The sequence below is a fragment of the Python bivittatus genome, unplaced genomic scaffold (genome assembly GCF_059951505.1).
Source record: "Python bivittatus isolate LINGU-HERP-01145 unplaced genomic scaffold, Pbiv_v1 ctg000700_np1212, whole genome shotgun sequence".
Lineage (NCBI taxonomy): Eukaryota > Metazoa > Chordata > Lepidosauria > Squamata > Pythonidae > Python > Python bivittatus.
In genome coordinates, this window is record NW_028277098.1 from 39,297,133 (window position 1) to 39,316,425 (window position 19,293).

The window sequence follows — 19,293 nt, forward strand, 5'->3', positions numbered from 1 at the left end:
CCTTGCAGTCATGTGAACAGAATTTGGGTGCTTGCAACCAGCTCGCACTTATGACTGCTTGCAGCATTCTGAGATCACATGATTGCCATTTGCAACCTTCCTGCTGGCTTCCCATAAGCAAAGTCAATGGGGAAGCCAACAGGGAAGGTCATAAATTGTTTGGATAAGTCCTCCCCACTCCCCCGCCTTTCTTTGCTCGCACACACCATGCCCTCCTTCCCTGGCCTTCCTGTGCTCACACACACGTATGACCCACCAATGCCCTCCTTCCCTGGGCCTCCTTGAGCTCTCACACAGGCACACATCCACCAGTACCCTCCTTTCCGGGCCTCCCTGCATTCTCACGCACTCCACGGCCTCCTTCCCCAGCCTTCCTGAGCTTGTGCTGCACTGAGCACCCACCCCCCTGACTCGTGTATGGCCTGCGCCAGGCCTCCCCCACCCCGCTGTGGCATCCTGTGCTCCTTACCTAGGACTCACCCCACTTCCCACTTAACGACCTGTGCGTCTTGAGGTTATGACAACCAGGACTGCCTGGATTGCCGTCACTAAGCGATGTGATCACTGCGATCACATGACATTGGGCTCTATGACTGCATCACTTAGCAACAGCAATCCCAGTTCCAACTGCCGTCGTATCTTGAGGACTACTTGTATTGTCTTAGTACCTGTATTGTGATGCCTTGCTTTTGCATTCAAGGCTTTTGTTTGGCAACTGTGTATCTTGATGGAATATCTTGACGTACTTGAATACTTAACCAATGCTATGGTGTTAGACTGCTGTTAAAGTTATAGGAATAGAACCACTATAATCCATCATAATCCTAGTCCTATGCCTCTCTGTGTTCCTATGGAGTTCATATAATGGAGTGAAATAAGGCTGCTACTCTTTGGTTGTAATTTATCTTTTCCTTTTCTTTGAAGGTTTGAAATTGAAATAGAGCCAATTTTTGCAAGTTTGGCATTATATGATGTTAAAGAAAAGAAGAAGGTGAGTTGAGACTTACTTGCTCTGGATGGAACTTGAATTGAATGCATTACAGTATCTGAGATAGTAGTACCTCTGTGCTCAGCACCCATAATGCTGTCTTCATTTTGTTTGCCATCATGATGCAAGAATTACACCGACAAATTCAAAAGTGGAAAAGGCAAAACATATGAGGAATGATATATGGAAAAGTCACTGTGTAGTAGGCCAGCCTATTTCATAAGTGACCCTAGCAAATGTATGAACTGCTCAGGTGCTCAGAGTCATTTGTAGTCTTAATTCAAAGCCCCATATTTGCCCAGCATCAATCCAGGGTCACTGCTAGATTTAATAATGCAACCAGTCAAAAAGAAAGGATACTTGTTGTGTCAGGTTTCTTGCATCAACATGTTCAGGAGGTGGTAGAAGATCACCCTTTGCTCTGCTTTGTTTTTCCTTCGAGCAAAGATTACTGTGTTTAAAGTGGAGAAGGGGAGGTTATATGCGTGCATCTGCATGCATGTATTTGTATGTGTGTGTGAATGTGTTCATACAAGTATATAGGTTGGTCTGTGAGAATTATGTCTACCTCTGTGTGTATATGGACTGTGTGGGAAAGGAGCATGTGAGAGGTTGTGCGTATGTCTCTGGCTGTTTATAGGCATACTAACAGATGTGCACACAAGGCTCACCCTTGTACATGATGCAATTTAAGGATCCCAAATGTTCCTATCCTGCTGAATTCAGCATATTTTGAGACTGCTGCTCCACCCTTTGCTTTTCCTTAAAAGGTAAAAAGGCATAGTCCTTGTTTGCATATTTTTAACGTTCACTGCCGATTTCAGGATTTCCATTTTCTGCAACAATAATACTAAAAAAAGTTTCAAAATAGAGGGTGTGTTTCTTCACTAATCTGCTTTTATCTCCCTAACATGCATATGGAGATTGTGGGATGGGGGAGAAGTACCACAAAAATGGTAGTTTCCTAGGGGGCTTTGTAAATGAGGTGTTGGCACTATATTAGCCTTCAACTTTACAAAAGCTATCCGTACAACCACATGGAAAATTCTAGCATCCACAAAACGTTTTACTTTTCAGGCTGTCAGCTTCATCTCTAGGATCCTTTCATAGTTCACTGTAATGTTTATGTAAACAGTGAAACTGTATCTAGGGTCTTCTGTACCAAAGTGGCCACAATTTTTGTGGATTGAAGCCAATATCTGCAGTTGTCCACTATTAGAAAGAAATTGGTTGCAGTGCTGGCCAATAATTTTGCACTTTTCGAAGTTTTCTTTTAATCTAAATGGCTCCATGGCTATACTATGGAACAGCTGTATTTTGCTTTTTTTCAGGAAGTTATACTTTCTTGCACCATAAGATCCAGTGGTACTAGTCACCCACCGGGGGAGATGGGTGGCATACAAATGTAATAAATGAATGAATGAATGCATACAAATAAATAAATAAATAAATAAATAAATAAATAAATAAATAAATAAATAAATAAATTCAGAGGGTAAAATGGAGTACAGATGGGCCTGTCAGGAACACCTTAAAGTGGTTGCATCTTTTCCTGGGCCCGTGTGGCTGTCCTGTGCAGCTGATGGACATGTTTGGTTTAAGGTGTTCTTGACAGGTACGCATACCTGTGCACATTCCAAGTCACATTTTACCCTTCAAATCTGGGGCTTGTGCAATCCTAAATGGCACAAAACTATGTGCAGTAATATAAAAAGTATCTTGAGTTACTGCCATCTCTGGCAGTTATAAGAATAGCTACATTATGAACATTATGCTCATTGGAAGGATTGATACTGAAGCTCAAGCTCAGATACTTTGGCCACCTAATGCGAAGAGAGGACTCTTTGGAAAAGACCCTGATGCTGGGAAAGATTGAAGGCAAAAGGAGAAGGGGATGGCAGAGGATGAGATGGCTAGATAGCATCACTGAAGCAATGAGCATGAAACTGAGCAAACTCAGGAGGCAGTGAAGGACAGGAAGGCCTGGCCCGATATGGTTCATGGGGTCACAAAGAGTCGGACACGACTTAATGACTGAACAACAACAACAACACATTATGAACTGCTCTGATATTTTAAAATTTTATATTTAGCGAAGAAATCTATCTATCTATCTATCTATCTATCTATCTATCTATCTATCTATCTATCTATCTATCTATCTATCAACCTGCAACTAGCCAGAATCTTATTTTAGATTTCAGAGAACTTTTACTTTGATTTAAACTCTGAACAAATGAAAGGCATGTTGCGTCCTCACGTCCCGCCTGCGGCCATAACCACTTTGGCTCGTTCAGCCATCTTTTCTATTACATACCCTTCTCAAGATGTCTTCCTGGTAATAAAGGTAAGATTTTTCCTCTCTTATTAAAAAAGATAATATTTTATGTGATAATAAATGTTGGGAATATAGCTATCTAATATAAGAATATTTAAAAATGAGAGAATAGTCATTTAAAAGTCTGCATAAGGCCTGACTATTGCATAAGGCCTGACTATTATTCCTAGGCAGTCATCTCCCTTTATATACTTAGGGAGACATATACAAGAAGCAGTTGCAGAAGCAAGAGAAATGAATGCATACATAAATTCATACAGATAGACAGCATAAAACAAGAGAACAAACCATGATCAATTTTGTGTACCCTTTGTGATATAGCAGCAAATTTAGAACTGTGTAAGAGTTCAGGAAAATGCTGACATTTTCTTATTTCTTAGCACTGAAGAACCATAATATATTATAGTTTTTTTCTGCTTGTAAGAAAGGAATCAGATCATCTAGTGACATAAAAATAATTTTATTAAAACTGAATTGCACCTGCCTCTCCATGTCTTACATGCTCCTGCTGCTTTCTTAAGCTGTGTGGATTCAATCCTTCCACAGTGGAAATCAAGAAAGGCATCTCGAGGAATTAGCTTTTTAGTATTCTGAAATACTCTGTAAAATCTGCCCAGGCAAACATAGTGACTCTAGCATTGGCAATGGTTGCTTTGCTATGCTAACAAACTTTTGAAAGGACCCAGGCAGCCAAACAATGAGAGTCATTTTGGAGAGTCACAATGCCATAGCATTCCTGGGAAAGGTTTTCCAGATGCCCAGGGAAATACATTTAGACTGAGACTCCTCATATTTTAGTATCCCAAATGACCCAAGCAGAGGGAAGGCTCATTGACAGCAGCATGAAGAGGAGATTTGCTTCTTATATTTTCCACATGTCTCATTACATATTTTCTGAAGCCAGAATTTGCATATATTCACAGTAGTTGATTTTTACAAGATGAGAGGAACAAAAGATTAACTCCATGCAGCTGAGGCCAGTGTCTAAAAGAGCTTGGGCTTCTGCATTCATGCTTGTAAATCCATTGAGATGAGCCTAGCTAAAAGTCATTTACTGAAGATGGCCCTGGGTTTTTGGTCTCTAAGAAGGCAAAGAGAGCCAGCTTGGTGTAGTGGTTAAGGCACCAGGCTAGAAAATGGGAGACTGGGAGTTCTAGTCCCAAATTAGGCACAAAGCCAGCTGAGTGAACTTGGGCCAATAATTCTCTCTCAGCGCTAGGAAGCAGGCAATGGCAATCTGGTGAAAAGGTTTCTGAAAAACCTTGCCAAGAAAAATGTAGTCCATTGTAGTTTCTAGGAGTCAAGACTGACTCGAAGGCACACACACAAAGACAAAGATGAAAGGACACAAGCAAAGTAAATAAGCCAGAAAAAATGCTTGTGGTATGTGACAATGGAGACTTCCATCATGATATTACTGATTTCCCCCCTCCTTGTTAGTGCCACTTTATAGCATAGATGGACTTAAAATCAAATTTGATAAAGTGAGAAGAGTAATTCTAACCATTCTAACACCTCCATTCACAAATTTGCTATACTAGTTTGGATCTTGATTTACATACATTGTTGACTGGCAGACAATTTCCAACATCAGCATTGCCAGATCTCACATGCATTATCAAGAAGTGAAAGAAGTTTGGCAGAGTTCAGTTCCTTCCCCTTTCTCAGAAATATAAGTGATAGCAAAGGGGATAGTCCTGACCCTATGTTTGGATGCTGTGTTCCAGCATCTGAAATTGCACATGCTTTCCCGTGCATACTTTCATATACAGCAGGAGGTACGTCTGCAAATTATAGATACGCAGGTGCTTCTTAAATGTTGATTTTGTCCTGCCTCCCCCCACCCCCAGTTGCTTGCTTCATCCACAGATTATATTTTTGAGAGGATGAATCATATGGACTTCAGGGTAAACTTCTTTTTTTTTTAAACAGCAGAATCATATGTGTGTGTTCCCCCCCCCCCATATTGTAGGTGCCCTATGATCATTCTAATTAGATGGCCTTACATTCTTATTAATGTGTTCCAGTAGCCCAAGCGAATAAGCCCTGCCAAATGAACAAAAGAGAAAATTGGTGTATAATTAGGCTGGTCTCCTAGTAGGGAATTTCAGAGAGTTGCCTTAGTTGATGAAGAAGCCTTGGCTCCCTACCAAGCAAATCTAAAAAGATGGGACTTCAAGCAGGATCTCCTCATTCTCTTAGTTAGGAATCTCACATTGGCAACTGAGATAGAGATTGGCATGTCCTCCTTTGTACAGATGTGACTGCACCTGCTTTTCACCTTTCTGGGTGTAACTTATGTAGCTAGTGCACAGAGAAAGAACCTGTCTTCCTAGCTGTAGGTTTGGGTAACTGAACGGGAAGTTCAACTTCATTCAGTCACGTAATGTGTATATGTTACACATGTCTCCTATATCGTACTAGTACTTCTTTCTGCTTCCTTCCGTTTGGGTAGTTGGAAAAGGTATTACAGCAAGGAGATATTGGGGAATGTGCTGAGCCATATATGATTTTGAAAGAAGCAGATGCTGCAAAGGTAAGCAGTTTTTAATTCTTTTTCACCCAAAAGTAGGTTATGACCTATACTTAGTTGCGTTCATTAAACAGTGTGGGGCAGTTAACAGACAAGAGTTTGCATGGAGATCCAAATCATGGATTGTTTCTAAGCATTGTCATTCTATTGACAAATAATGTAAAGTGAAGCAGTTTGTGGCAGTTCCCAGTCTGCTTGTCCTTTTGGAGATGCCAAAATTGCTAAAAATTGTTTCTATCCCGTTCTGCTACTGAATCCCATTGAGTATAACTTCTCATAAGCAATTTGCTAAGTGGCCTTGGGTAAGTTCTTGGGATGATTTGGACATCTTGCTAAATCATATTTGCCACTATGTGACTAAGCCAAAATCTTGCACCCTCACTCCTGCTTTTGCCTCTTTGCATCATACCCTCCTGTTCTTCCTCTTCTATGACAATCTGTGGTTTACTGTTGCCCCTTAGTGCTTGCCTTCCAAACAGAATTATGTGCTTTAATGGAAAGCTACCAAGATAATGGTTTGAAATTCTACTCTGGGAACAAGTACAGTAGTTTACCAGTTCAAATCTGTGATTTACACTAAAGAGCAGGCAAAGTAGAAATGGATGTTTGTAAGGTTTGCTGAGGTACCCTCAAGCCATGTTTCCGTGTGACATCATATATGAACTGAATTACTACATTGGCTGAGAAATAATGAACTCCATCTAACAAACAAGTATTTATTAGATCAAGATAAGTTGTGCACATATATTCTTTTGTATTCTGAAACTGAGAAAAAGTCCAGTTACTTTATTTTAATTCCTCATTATATCCAGTTGCTCACTTTAAATGTAACAAGTAACTGAATTGACAAATGTTTAAGAAACAGTGATTTTACAACCTCCTGTATTCAGAATTGAAAATGCAAATGCCACTATTTTAAAATAAAAATAAGATATTGTTAACATTTTTGAGGTCTTGGCATAAATCTAGAAAGAATTCTAAATAAATAGCTGTGTCTTCTTTTTTATAATCTTGCAGCAGTCTCCTTTTCTTTGGTAGCAACAGATATTTCCCTTGTAGCTATAATATAGCTTATAATCATTTAGAGATATACTCTGGGAATTCTCTTAGGTTCTATTACTGACTTAATTGCAGATTCTGTGATTTTCATTTTCAACTAGAGGCAAGTTCTTTTATTCCACCATGCATATTTAAACCACTTTTAAAGGTTCATTGCATTACTTAGCAGATTAGTAGGAAAAATCTTTAATTCATGTGAGGAAGGTAATTACAATCAAATGCTTCAGTAAAAAATACTTTTTGTTCCTACAGCATATGAAAAAAAAACAGTTTCTCCTTGGAATTACAGCAAGTTTCACCTTTTGAACATGGGTTATAATTAGCAGAGAAATATTAATATTTTCAAAATGTTTCAATTTTGTGAATGGTTTTGTTTGCTTGTTTTTGTTTTTGCAGAACAAGGAAAAGCTAGAAAAACTGAAAAGCCAATCAGAACAATTTTGCCAAAGACTTGGAAAATATCGCATGCCTTTTGCGTGGACTGCTATTCATTTAATGAATATAGTCAGCAGTGCTGGAAGTTTGGAAAGAGATTCTACAGAAGTAGAAATTGCCACTGGAGGTAGATATCTAAACATAGTATGAGAAATTGAAAATAAGTCTTAGCAAGGGCCAATTATTATATTGCTTGCTTTTTAAAACTATGTACTTACTAGCTGCAATATTTGCTTTCAATTATGTACAACCAATCACTTAAAAAAATACAGTAGCATTTCATTACTAGTGTAAATAAATTCACATATAGTATATATTTTCCGACAGAAGTGGGTTCTCCCCCCACCCCCAGTACTAATATATGAATGAAGGTGGTGGTGGGGGGTAACTCACACCTTTTAATAGAATATGCTACTGAAAACAAGCAGATGGGCTAGAGATGCAAATGACTGCAGATTTTGCTGCTGAAAAGCATGGCTGGCTGAGGGATTCTGGGAGTTGAAGTTCACACAGTTTAAAGCAGCCAGGGTTGAGAAACACTGGCCTAGAAGTTTTAAGTGCCTGGTGAATTTAAACCCTTTTTATAATGCCTAAGCAGGGTTTTCTCTCTCCTTTTTTTTTCTTCTTTTCCTCTGGTTCATGTAGCTCTTTCCCTTCATCATCTTCATCCAATTTTGTTCCATTTTCCCCCTTTCCTTCAATTTTCCTTTCTTTTCCCTTCTCTTCACACTTTTTTTTTTTATTTTGCTTTGCATCTGCAGGGGGTGGGGTCCAAAAAGTCCAGATGGTGATTGGAGCAGGGCACTCAAAGCCCCTTCTCATTGGTGCAGGCAGGTACAAAGGGGTGGGACTTCAGTTGTGTTGCCACAACCGCCATCTTGACTTTATCAGCCCCCCATGAATGCCATTGTATGTGTGTGCGTGTGTATACACTTGTGTTTTTTCAATGTAAGAATGCTTTGTGTGTGTGAGAGAGGATGGTTCTCTCTCTCTTTCTCTCACACACGCAGTTGGAGTAGCAATTAGTTTGCGTAAGTTACATTTAAATATAAATGTATTTGGCTGGCCATGAATTTTAATGAAAATGGCACTAATTTACTTTTTTGCTCTGGCTTTGCCATGGTTTGAAGTATAACTTATTAAAGATATTTATACACGCTACATATGCACACACAAGCATATCCTATATACATATTTATTGGGAAGGCGGAAATAAAATGTGTCTTGCTTTGGACAGACTAATTCCAAATCTCCCTTTCCCCTTTGAATTTAGCTCTATTTCCTGCATAGCCCTATTTCAGATACATTGATTTTAATGAATATGTTCTAATTGATAGGTTTGGATCTCTGTTATAATTGGAGCTCTCTTTAAGCAGAAGAAGGGGGAGGTGATTTTTTTTTTACTGATTTTTCTCCCACACCCTTGAAAATTGGCCTCAGGTAATTAGGGAAATCTCCAGAGCAGTACAAGCAGCCATGTGGGAGACTGCAAGGGGAATTGACAAAAATGGGCAAAAATTGCTGGGTATCAACTCTTCCAGAAATAGATGAGCTCTTCCTTTCACAGAACAGAGAGCCAGTTTGGTGTAGTAGTGAGGGTGCTGGCCTAGAAACCGGGAGACTATGAGTTCTAGTCCTGCCTTAGGCATGAAAGCCAGCTGGATGACTTTGGGCTAGTCACTCTCTCTCAGCCCAGTCCACCTCACGGGCTTGTTGTGGGGAAAATAGGAGGCAGAAGAATTAGGTATGCCTTCAGTTGACATGGATGGATGGATGGATGGATGGATGGATGGATGGATGGATGGATGGATGGGGGATAAAAATCTAGTAATAATAATAATGTAGAACTGTCCACGCATGCTTTGATTGCTCTTCTATCTTTTCAAGTTGCTGTTGCATTTCTTTGATTGTCACAGAGTTTGGATTGAGTGTGGTACACAATACATGTTTATCAACTTGCATTTCATTTTTTCCCTCTTCTCTAAGTCCTTGTAACCAACCAACCTTCCTTCCTTCCTTCCTTCCTTCCTTCCTTCCTTCCTTCCTTCCTTCCTTCCTTCCTTCCTTCCTTCCTTCCTTCCTTCCTTCCTTCCTTCCTTCCATCCATCCATCCATCCATCCATCCATTTAATAAAACCACCTCAATTCAAAGCCAACTGACTGGATGGCCATTCATTCATTCATTCATTCATTCATTCATTCATTCATTCATTCATTCAATTTATATTGCTGCCCATCTCATGTACATGACACTGGGTGGCTTACAAAGTTAAAAGCACAAAAAAAAAATACAAAAAATAACCAGAAACATGATAACAAAACATCATTAAAAACAATAAAAAACGTAAAAAAAAAAGTTAAAACCATAAAAACATGATCTGCATACAATTAAAACCAATACGATACCTAAAAACAACAAAGCCAGAAAGAACATCACATAAAAGGGGAAACACATATCATCACACAAACTAACAAAACATTTCAAATGTTCACACCACCAACCTATCCCAGAGCTTGCAGGAGAAGCCAGGTTGTAAAGAATGCTTAAAGGCTTGTAGGCCAGTCCAAAGGGCAGTAACAGAGAAGGCTCTGTGATACTGATTAGTGAATGAGACTTGAAGTACAGGATGAGCAGAAATAATGAGGGAGAGGCAGGGTCTCAGGTAGCCAGGTTCTATGTCATAAAGGGCTTTATAGATGGTAACCACCACCTTGAATTACAACTGGAAGCTCAGTGATAATCAGGGCAGTTCACATAGCAAAGGTGTTACATGGGCTTATCAAGATGCACCCATAACTGCTTGCACTGCTCATTCTGCGCCGGCTGTAGATCTAAACTGTTCTTCAAAGCCTCATGTAGAGCATGTTGCAATAATCCACAAGTGAAGTGACCAAGTATGAGTGACCATGAGGAGATACACTAGATGATTCTGTGCAAAGGCCCTCCAGGCTACAGCTGCCACTTGCTCACTGAGCAAGCAGGAGCTGTGAGTCCAAGATAAGCTCCAAAATGCACACCAGCTCTGTGCAACTCCATTCAGAGCCAAAGATGGAAAATCACCAGGACCAGACAAACTGTGCACCCATAGCCATTCGGTCTTTTCAGGGTTAAATTTGAGCCTGCTACTCCCCATCCAGGCCCAGACACCACCTCTTCCCACTTAACAACCCACACATCTTGGGGTTGCAACAGCAACTGGGACTGCCATTGCTAGGTGATGATAAAGAACTGATGGTAATGTAAACCACCTTCAGCTTATAACTGCCCAGAGACAAAATCCAGATCTAATGTGTGATCCCTGGCATGTGTTGGACCCTTAATAACTTGGGTCAGATCCCTGGTTGCCACAATGGCCGTGAACTCCTCAGGCACACCAGCCTCTATGACACATGAGGACAGGTTAAAGCTTCCCAAAACTAACAGTCTTGAAGACTCTTCTGCAAACTTGGTGATGGAAACAAGTGGCCCAAACAGGGAGGCCAGTACAATAACCACAAACCCAGCTGCTTCCTAGAGGCCACCTTTAATGACAGGATCTCACACCCTGCTATCTGTGGCATAGATCCTCTGAAAGCTATTATGACCTGAATGACAACTCTTATGCCATCCCTCTGGGGTTATGACTAGTGCCAAACCCAAAACTCAAATGGGCATATCTTCAAGAGGTGATCACCCACTTCAAGCCCACCCAGGTCTCAGTTATACATGTCAAGTTGGTTGACTCACAAATTATAAGGTCATGGATGAGAGCCTTATTACATACCAACCTGGCATTGACCAACACCAGCTGAAGACCAGGGCTGAGGATTCTTGTGTGCAGCCCTTGAAATGAAATCAACAAACCTGTAATAACAAATACATTTATCTTTTAAGGATTTTATTCCTAGAGTATCTGCTGTGCTTCTGTTAATTCTGTGAAAGTGTTACTGGCTGGTGAACATATTCCACAGGAATGATTTTATTGTTGTGAGGTATTATGGAGTGGTTTATTGTTGGATAGCACTGTTCAGCCTTCTCCAGAATGACCAACTTCATCATTTTTTGAAGAATGAAGACATAAATTGCCATATGATTTATAATACGCAGAAGCCACTTGGGTGTGGTTGTTGTGAGGGAAGTAAGAATAATCAGCTGCTTTGTGCATTTCTGATGCCTCAGGAATAAAACTGTGTTAGCATAACCACCTATCCTATCTTGCTTTTCCCAAAGTTAATACAACTAGTCTTCCAAAAGTAATTGTAGTTAATTTTCCTTTCTGAGGTTTTATTTTTCTTGCTCTCTTTTTTAAAGAACGCAAAGGATCTTGGTCAGAAAGAAGAAATTCTAGTATTGTTGGCAGGCGTTCGCTAGAAAGAACCACTAGTGGGGACGAGGCCTGCAACCTGACTAACTTTAGACCAGCTACCCTCACAGTGACAAACTTCTTTAAACAGGTATACCATTCTTGATCATAGTAATACTTGCTACAGCTAGTCATATGTTGTTGTTGTTATTATTATTATTATAGCTTATTATTATAATTAGCTTATAATGTGTGATCCTAACCAGTTAGGATTCCACTAAGTCTGGCAAGAACTTGAACTATATCCACATCTACGCACAAATAAGTTGTAATTTGATGATATATTTGATAAATAGCATCATTTCCATGTCTTATGTAAAAATAGAATGAAACATGTTAGCAGGTGTTGTTTCATGGCCTGGAGAAGTCTAATGTGTGTTTTGTTTCATTTTGATGCCGTCAAGTCAATATTAACTCCTGGTGACTGCCTGGACAAGTCACTGCAGTTTTCTTGGCAAGGTTTTCAGAACTGGCTTGCCGTTGCCTTCTTCCTGGGGCTGAGAGAGAGTGACTGGCTCAAGGTCACCCTGCTGGCTTTGTGCTTAAGGCAGGACTAGAACTCACAGTCTCCTGGTTTCTAGCCTGGTGCCTTCACCACTACACCAAACTGGCTCTCATGCATTTGTGTATCATAGCTGTGTGATTTCTACCTGTGTAAGTTTCCTATGCGAATTGGAACTCCTTTTGTACAGGTAGTACTTGATTTACAACCACAACTGGGACTGGAATTTCCATTACTAAGTTATGCAGACATAAAGCGTGATGTCACTTGACCACATTGCTTAGCAATGGCAGTCCCAATTGCTGTTGCAATCTCAAGATGCGTGGGTTGTTAATTGGGAAGAGGTGGGAGTCCCCAGTAAGCACAGGGGTGCTGCCGGGGGGGGAGTGAGGGAGGCCTGGGAGGGCCGGCACAGGCCGCACATGAGTTGGGGGAGAGGGGGTGCTGCGGCACGAACTCAGGAAGGCTGGGGAAAGAATATGCTGCAGCTTAGGGGCTTCTTGGCGCACTGTGGCTCTGGGGCTGCAAAAAGCAAAAAGCCCCAGAGGTGCTTTGTGTCAGGAAGCCCCTTTGCACTACATGAAGCCCAGCCCCAGCAAAAAGTCCCAGAGCCATGATGCGTCAGGACACCCCTTTGCACCACATGTAGCCCAGCCCCAGCCCGGCCCAGCAGTGCGGCACAAAGCTGCCATGCCCCAGGAAGCCCCAATAGCATGGTGCAAAGCCGCCGTGCCCCAGGAAGCTCCAGCCGCCCCAGCCCAGTCCCAGCCACAGTCACCTCACCACCCTGCACTCTGCCTCCTCAGCTGACCTTTGCCGTCTTCTTGTTCCCACTGCTGACGAGGCATGCCTGCCCTGGCCCTTCGCGAGGCAACTGCTGTCCACATGAGGCCATCTTCCCCAGGTCTCACAAGAAAACTGCTGTGCAAGACCTTGGGAAGAAAGCCTTGTGCAGCCAGCAGCTGCCTTGTGAAGAGCCAAGCATAGCATGCTTGGTCTGCAGTGGGAGCAAGTAGATGGCGAGGGTTAGCTAGGGCAGCAGGGGCCGCAGAGTGCAGGGGGCCAAAAGGGCATATATGGGGGGGATATTGGTGGGTGTGAGGTGTTAAAACTCCACTGCAGTTGTAAGTGCAGGTGGGCTGCCAAGTGCCTGAATTTTGATCACATGACTGTGGGGGTGTTGTAATGGCTGTAACTTCGGGGACCGGTCGTAAGTCCCTTCGTTCAGCACCGTGGTAACTTTTAACACTCACTGAACAAATAGTCATAAGTCGAGGATGACCTGTATAGCATTTCAATTTAACTAGCAGTGTGTGGTTATACACTTTCTCCTGCAGACATACATCTCTGATGGAATCATGAGAAGCCACATAACTTTGAGGGGCAAGAGGTTTGGTGCATCCTCTCAGCCTGCTTCTACCCCATTACCCAATTCATGTGTGGAATCAATGCAACAGGACATGTAACACTAAGCTTTGTATTCTCACCTTGATATATAAGAACTCAGATTGGATAGGTTGTGTGTCATGGGGATCATGCAGCAGTTTTAAGCACCCTTTTACACTGAATTCTCTGACATCCTTCTGTAACATAGTTCAACTACTGTATTGCAACATTAAGTAGGAAAGTGTTCCATATTTTAATTTGGCTACTACTAATGCTTTCTAAGCTCAGTAGCTCCAAGGATATGATGTAATAGGAATAATTGCTGATTTAAAAGGAATTGCACTGATTAGTCCAGTGGAAGATGGACTGCCATACAGCTCTTCTTCACTTTTCAAAGAGTACAGAAAACATTAGTGCTTCCCTTGGCCTGAAATCCATCTGATCTTTTTTATAGGGCTTGCTTACAGTGCAAAGAAAATAAAAAAAGGATAGAATCTGTTTATGAAAATATAGTTGACATGAAAGAGGAACTATTTAGATAGATGTATATCACAAATGCAATTTGGGTAGCTATTTTATTATAATGACAGTACTTTGAAAAGATAGAATATAGAGGAGGACAACATGGAATAAAGGTGGAGAGTTTTCACATGGCTGGAAATGATTGCATCCCTTTGTTTATCGTCAACCATAGGAAGGTGACCGGTTGAGCGATGAAGATCTGTACAAATTCCTTGCGGATATGAAGAGGCCTTCTTCTGTTCTAAGGCGTCTAAGACCTATCACAGGTATATACATATCATGCTGAAAAATGTATTGAAGATCAATTTTGTTTTCCAAGCAAATGGCTATTTTCAAGTTTTGTTATACTACAATTTCTCATTACATAGCTCAATTGAAGATTGATATATCTCCAGCCCCAGAGAATCCACATTATTGTCTAACTCCAGAGCTATTGCAAGTAAAACTTTACCCAGATAGCAGAGTTCGACCAACAAGAGAGATCCTGGAATTTCCTGCAAGAGATGTTTATATTCCAAATACAACTTACAGGTAAGAAGGAAAAAAAATAATTTTAGCACATTCATGTTTTGGAACTTGTCTTCATGGAGACATAGTGGCTGAGGCAAATTGTATATAGGCTGATGAACACATTGAGACAGATTACTTTTTCTGTAATTGGCTGATTGCTAAGGGACCAGAGATATAGATGAGAGTTTTTAAATTCCTCAACAAACCTAAAACGGGTAGTACCTTATGCTGTTGCTTTTGAATTGTATTGAAGTCAATTTGAGTCACTGGTTTTCAGTTTAGTGTATATTCAGAGGATCACTTAACGACAGGTTAATTACCAGCATCATTGTTATTTTTTGTGTTCACATACTTAGAATAGTTAAAAGTTGAGTAGAAAAGAATATTTCCTCTTTAGTCTTTAAATTCCTAGATATAATCCAAGTGCCGAATTAATCTTGTTTTGTTTGGATTCTACCTATTCTTTAGCTGTGTAATATTACCACTAAATCAGGACAAAGCATCTTACCACTGTTAGGGGAATATTTGTGGATGGAATGGAACATTTAAATTATACTATGCCCTGGTTATAGCAAGGGTACTAGGACTGCTATATAATTCATTATGCTGCTCCACTAAGATCTGGATGGAGGAAATACAATAGTGGGAGAAATTGTGTGCTCCTTTCATTAATGAAACTAATTCAAGAACGGATTGCTTTTTCATTTTTATCAGTACTGAGCTATAGTTGTGGAAGGCTCTGTGACATTATGCCAAATATAATTGTCTATTTACCACTGAAATGCAACCATTTAAAATGTTTACATATGTATAGGAGGTTTGCTGATAATGATATATGCAAATAATTCAGTTAATATTCTGAATTAAACAGAATTGTGTTTTCCCAAAATATCACAGAATCAATTAAAGTACCTGCTTATCCCATATATATTTGTGTATAAGCCCATCTGCGGGTGAGCTGACCTTTGAATTTTTAACCAAAATATCATGAAAAATAGATAATCCATGGATTACCCACAGATAAGCTAATTGTGAAAATTAAAACGTACGACCCATGTGAGGGTTGGCTTATCCGCGGGTGTCGCATTTTTCATGGTATTTTGGTTAAAAATTTGAGGGTCAGCTTATCCACGGATGGTCTATATGGTATGCTAGGACTACTAGATTGGGACTGGAAAAATCCAGACAACCTCTAGATAGAGATATAATAAATAAACTCTTTGCTGTCATCTATTGGTCATCCAGGGGTTTGCAGCCAGCTGTAGTTGTGCTTCTCTTCTTTTCCACTGCAAATAATATAGAGATTTATAGTACTTATGTAGCCTGGTGCTATATTATGAAAGTGATACCACAGCTAGAGAGGGATGCTGCTTTTCTTGGTTAATGGCATACAGTGCTGAAAACAGGATTATTTACACAAGGAAAGGGAGCATTATTTTGCAAATAGATGGTGTTGGGATCTGCTGGTGTGGGGATTGGCTGCTTGCTAGATGCTTTATCACTACTTTCTAGCACAGCTTCCTGCAGCCTCAGCTGTTTCTTGTATATCTGTTTTCAGGAAATAGAAGAGCTTTCCCCTTTCTTAGCTTTGCTCCCACAGCAACAAACTCCTTTGTTATTTATCAACTAATACTCTCCCAATGTCAATCTGGTCATTCTTTTAAAATGTGGGCCAGAAAACAATAGTTTTCCTAATGGATTTTCTAGTTTATCTGAATTTGTTGACCCACTGGCGAATCATATTTGTGCATTATTATTTCCATTTTCAGAGTGCCTTTTCGGGCAAGAACAATATCACATGCCTAGAATAGGATGTCAAAAATAAACTTTTGATCTTCTCATTTATATTATAATCTTACTCAGAAGTCACTTCCTTATTTTATTTTATTTTATTTTATTTTATTTTATTTTATTTTAGTGCCTTTGAGTCAGCGTCGACTCCTGGCAATTGCCTGGACAGGTCCCTGCAGTTTTCTTGACAAGATTTCAGAAGTAGCTTGCCATTGTCTTGTCCTAGGGCTGAGAGAAAGTGACTGGCTCAAGGTCACCCAGCTGGTTTTGTGACTAAAGTGAGACTAGAACTCACAGTCTCTTGGTTTCTAGCTTGGTGCCTTCACCACTACATCAAAGTGGCTCTCTTTCTAGCCTAGTGCCTTAATCACTATGAATAATAATATGCAAATTAGCAAAAATGCAATGTTTCTTCAAGAAGCATTTTGATATGGAACCTTGTGGAACAACCTTCTCTAAAACTTGATAGTTCTTGGAGGGAGCAAGCCAAATTTCTAATTTCTGAAGGAGAAATTTAATCATCTTCAATGCCATATCAGGAAGAGGGTTTGGGAGGTAATTTTATCTCTTACAACTATATATATTTTAGGGATTAGGGAAGAGGGATAATAGTTGCAGTCAACCAACCATTAGGTAGTGTGTAATAAATCAATGCAAGTAAAAGTCCTAGCAAGGACAGGATGGTACCGAATAATATATCTATAATAAAGCCATGAAAACTTTATGCTAGATTTTTTTTCTATTGAGATTATGGTTTACAACTGAATGATGTGTCACCTTTCAAAGAGAAGGAATAAACCACCAACTTCTTCATGTATTAATTTAGTTTCAGATTTAAACTTCCTTCTTTATATTTTCTAGATTGCTACATGGTAATAACGTGTGTTTACTCAAGAAAGCCAAACTAAACAAGACTCTGGGAAGCAGACTAATGTATAGGAAAATATAATATGGATTTTCTCCAGTATTTCCAGAATCTGCATTTAGTACCTTTGGGGAGAATTGCTTTGTGTTGGTATTTTTATTATTTTTCATTTATGCAGTTGATACTCTGCCTTTCTACTTTGGCATGTAATCAAGGATACTAACATTAAAAAAAAAAGAACATAAAACATGAAAAACTTATTAAAAATAACACCAAAATGGATAAACAATTTAACAGTTAAAAGCCTGGAGAATAACAGGTGTTTTCATAGATTTTCTCACCAAAATGGATAAACAATTTAACAGTTAAAAGCCTGGAGAATACAGGTGTTTTCATAGATTTTCTAAGTGGTAAAGAATAGAACTCAGATGCAACTCCTGATGGAGTGTGCTTAGGGTGACCAGATGTTCTGGTTTGTGGAAGGTATCTCATATATGAGGCAAACTCTTCAAAATGAAGAAAATGTCCCTGTTCTGAGGAGTTCATCTCAGCTTGCCAACAGCAACAACAGTGTGAGGAGCTCCCTTTGTGTGAGCAGCAGTGTAGCAAACCCTTACCATACTCATTGCTGTTTGTGCCTGCCCAATCTCTTAATAGGTCTACCATACCTCCAGCCAACTTAGATAGCATTAAAGAGATACAGAAAACCCTTAACTCTTTGCTGCCATCTGGTGACCATCCAAGCTTTTACAGCCCATATTTGCTGGTCTTAAGTATTAGAAGTAGAGTAGGCAGCAGAAGTGCAAGAAGCAATAGTCATAGAAATGGCATCAGTTAATCAAGTTTCCATGATAACCCAGCTATCAAGAAATAGTGTTATAGAGAATTAGAGATGGGGATCGAAGAGAAGATCTATTCCATTCTCTGAGCATTAGAGTGGTCTGGTGGTTTGTCAGTCATCCATTAACTTGGTTTGAAACATTCACACCCTAGCATAATCCAATGCTTTTCCCAGAATCACCCTGCTAGTTCAGGAAAGAGATGGTCAGGCCATGGGGGGATGCTATACTAACAGTACTCCTTCACTCTACTGGCCACCAAAATACCAGGTTCTGGTAATGTATAGCAATGCTGATCTGAGCTAATGTTGTAATAAATCTATCAGGTTTATCTTGAAGTCATAAATTCATTCCAAATTTCATGCTTCATGAGAATCCAGTGTCCAAAGGAACAGCCAACCTGAATCAGTTCCAAGACAAGTCTTTGCAGCTAAGAATTCAAAGATGGGAATTCATAGAGACCTTTACAGACCAGCATTGTTCTTATGACTTTACTAACCCCAAACTGCTCCTTAAATACCAGCAGACTCCACCCCAGCACAGATGGTCCTAATCAGGTCTGGCTTACTACAGGTACTCCTGAATAATTCTGCAGCCATATCTCAGCATAGCTGAGCACTCTTGCAGCACTGTCTTTTGATGTTCTCTCTTCAGATGTTGTCATTCTTGGTTCCTTGGTGAAGGCAGTTATTGGTCTGAGTCAGAGTTTACTAGGTCCAGGGTAGGAAAACAGGACTGACTTTTGGCTGAGCATCATTAGTGAGGCCTGACAGCACAGTATCTGCTTTTTGTGATGTGTTTTCATGCTCCTCCCCCTTTTCTGAGGAGAGATCTTGAGATGAGGTTATAACATGAAACAACATGCACTCAACATTGGCATTCTCTTGGAATTCCTGTAGACTCTGGTCACTCAACTTTGCCACCCTGAAATTCTCTCTTGCTGTACTATAGAGTAATCCAGCAGACAGAACAGGGACAGATGAACCCTTCTCTCTTCCATAAGCGAGATCTTTCTGATACCTGCCAGATTAGAATTTCATTCAATGCTGGATAATAGGTGTCTTGAAAAGCAGGACTCTTAGACTGGAGAGGCTACCCCTGCTCTCAGTAGCAACCCCACCATGACACACCCCATTCCTTCTACACTCTGGGCCCAGAAGCTGATGCAGTCCTAGGGCAGGT

The 19,293-nt window shown here is 40.3% G+C and overlaps 1 protein-coding gene across 8 annotated transcripts in view; it reads left to right on the forward strand.

The window, feature by feature from the left end:
• Nucleotides 1–19,293, forward strand: part of DOCK7 (dedicator of cytokinesis 7) — a 138,177-nt gene that overhangs the window by 37,113 nt on the left and 81,771 nt on the right. For all 8 annotated transcript variants that reach the window (XR_015798560.1, XM_088154291.1, XM_025170719.2 and 5 more), the window contains exons 8-14: nt 925–991; nt 3,186–3,335; nt 5,782–5,862; nt 7,315–7,480; nt 11,645–11,787; nt 14,279–14,372; nt 14,475–14,637. Coding sequence is in view for 7 of the 8 variants with exons in the window: in XM_088154291.1 (XP_088010417.1) it covers nt 925–991; nt 3,186–3,335; nt 5,782–5,862; nt 7,315–7,480; nt 11,645–11,787; nt 14,279–14,372; nt 14,475–14,637 (864 nt within the window). In the remaining variant the exon portion in view is untranslated. The remainder of the gene's footprint in view (nt 1–924; nt 992–3,185; nt 3,336–5,781; nt 5,863–7,314; nt 7,481–11,644; nt 11,788–14,278; nt 14,373–14,474; nt 14,638–19,293) is intronic.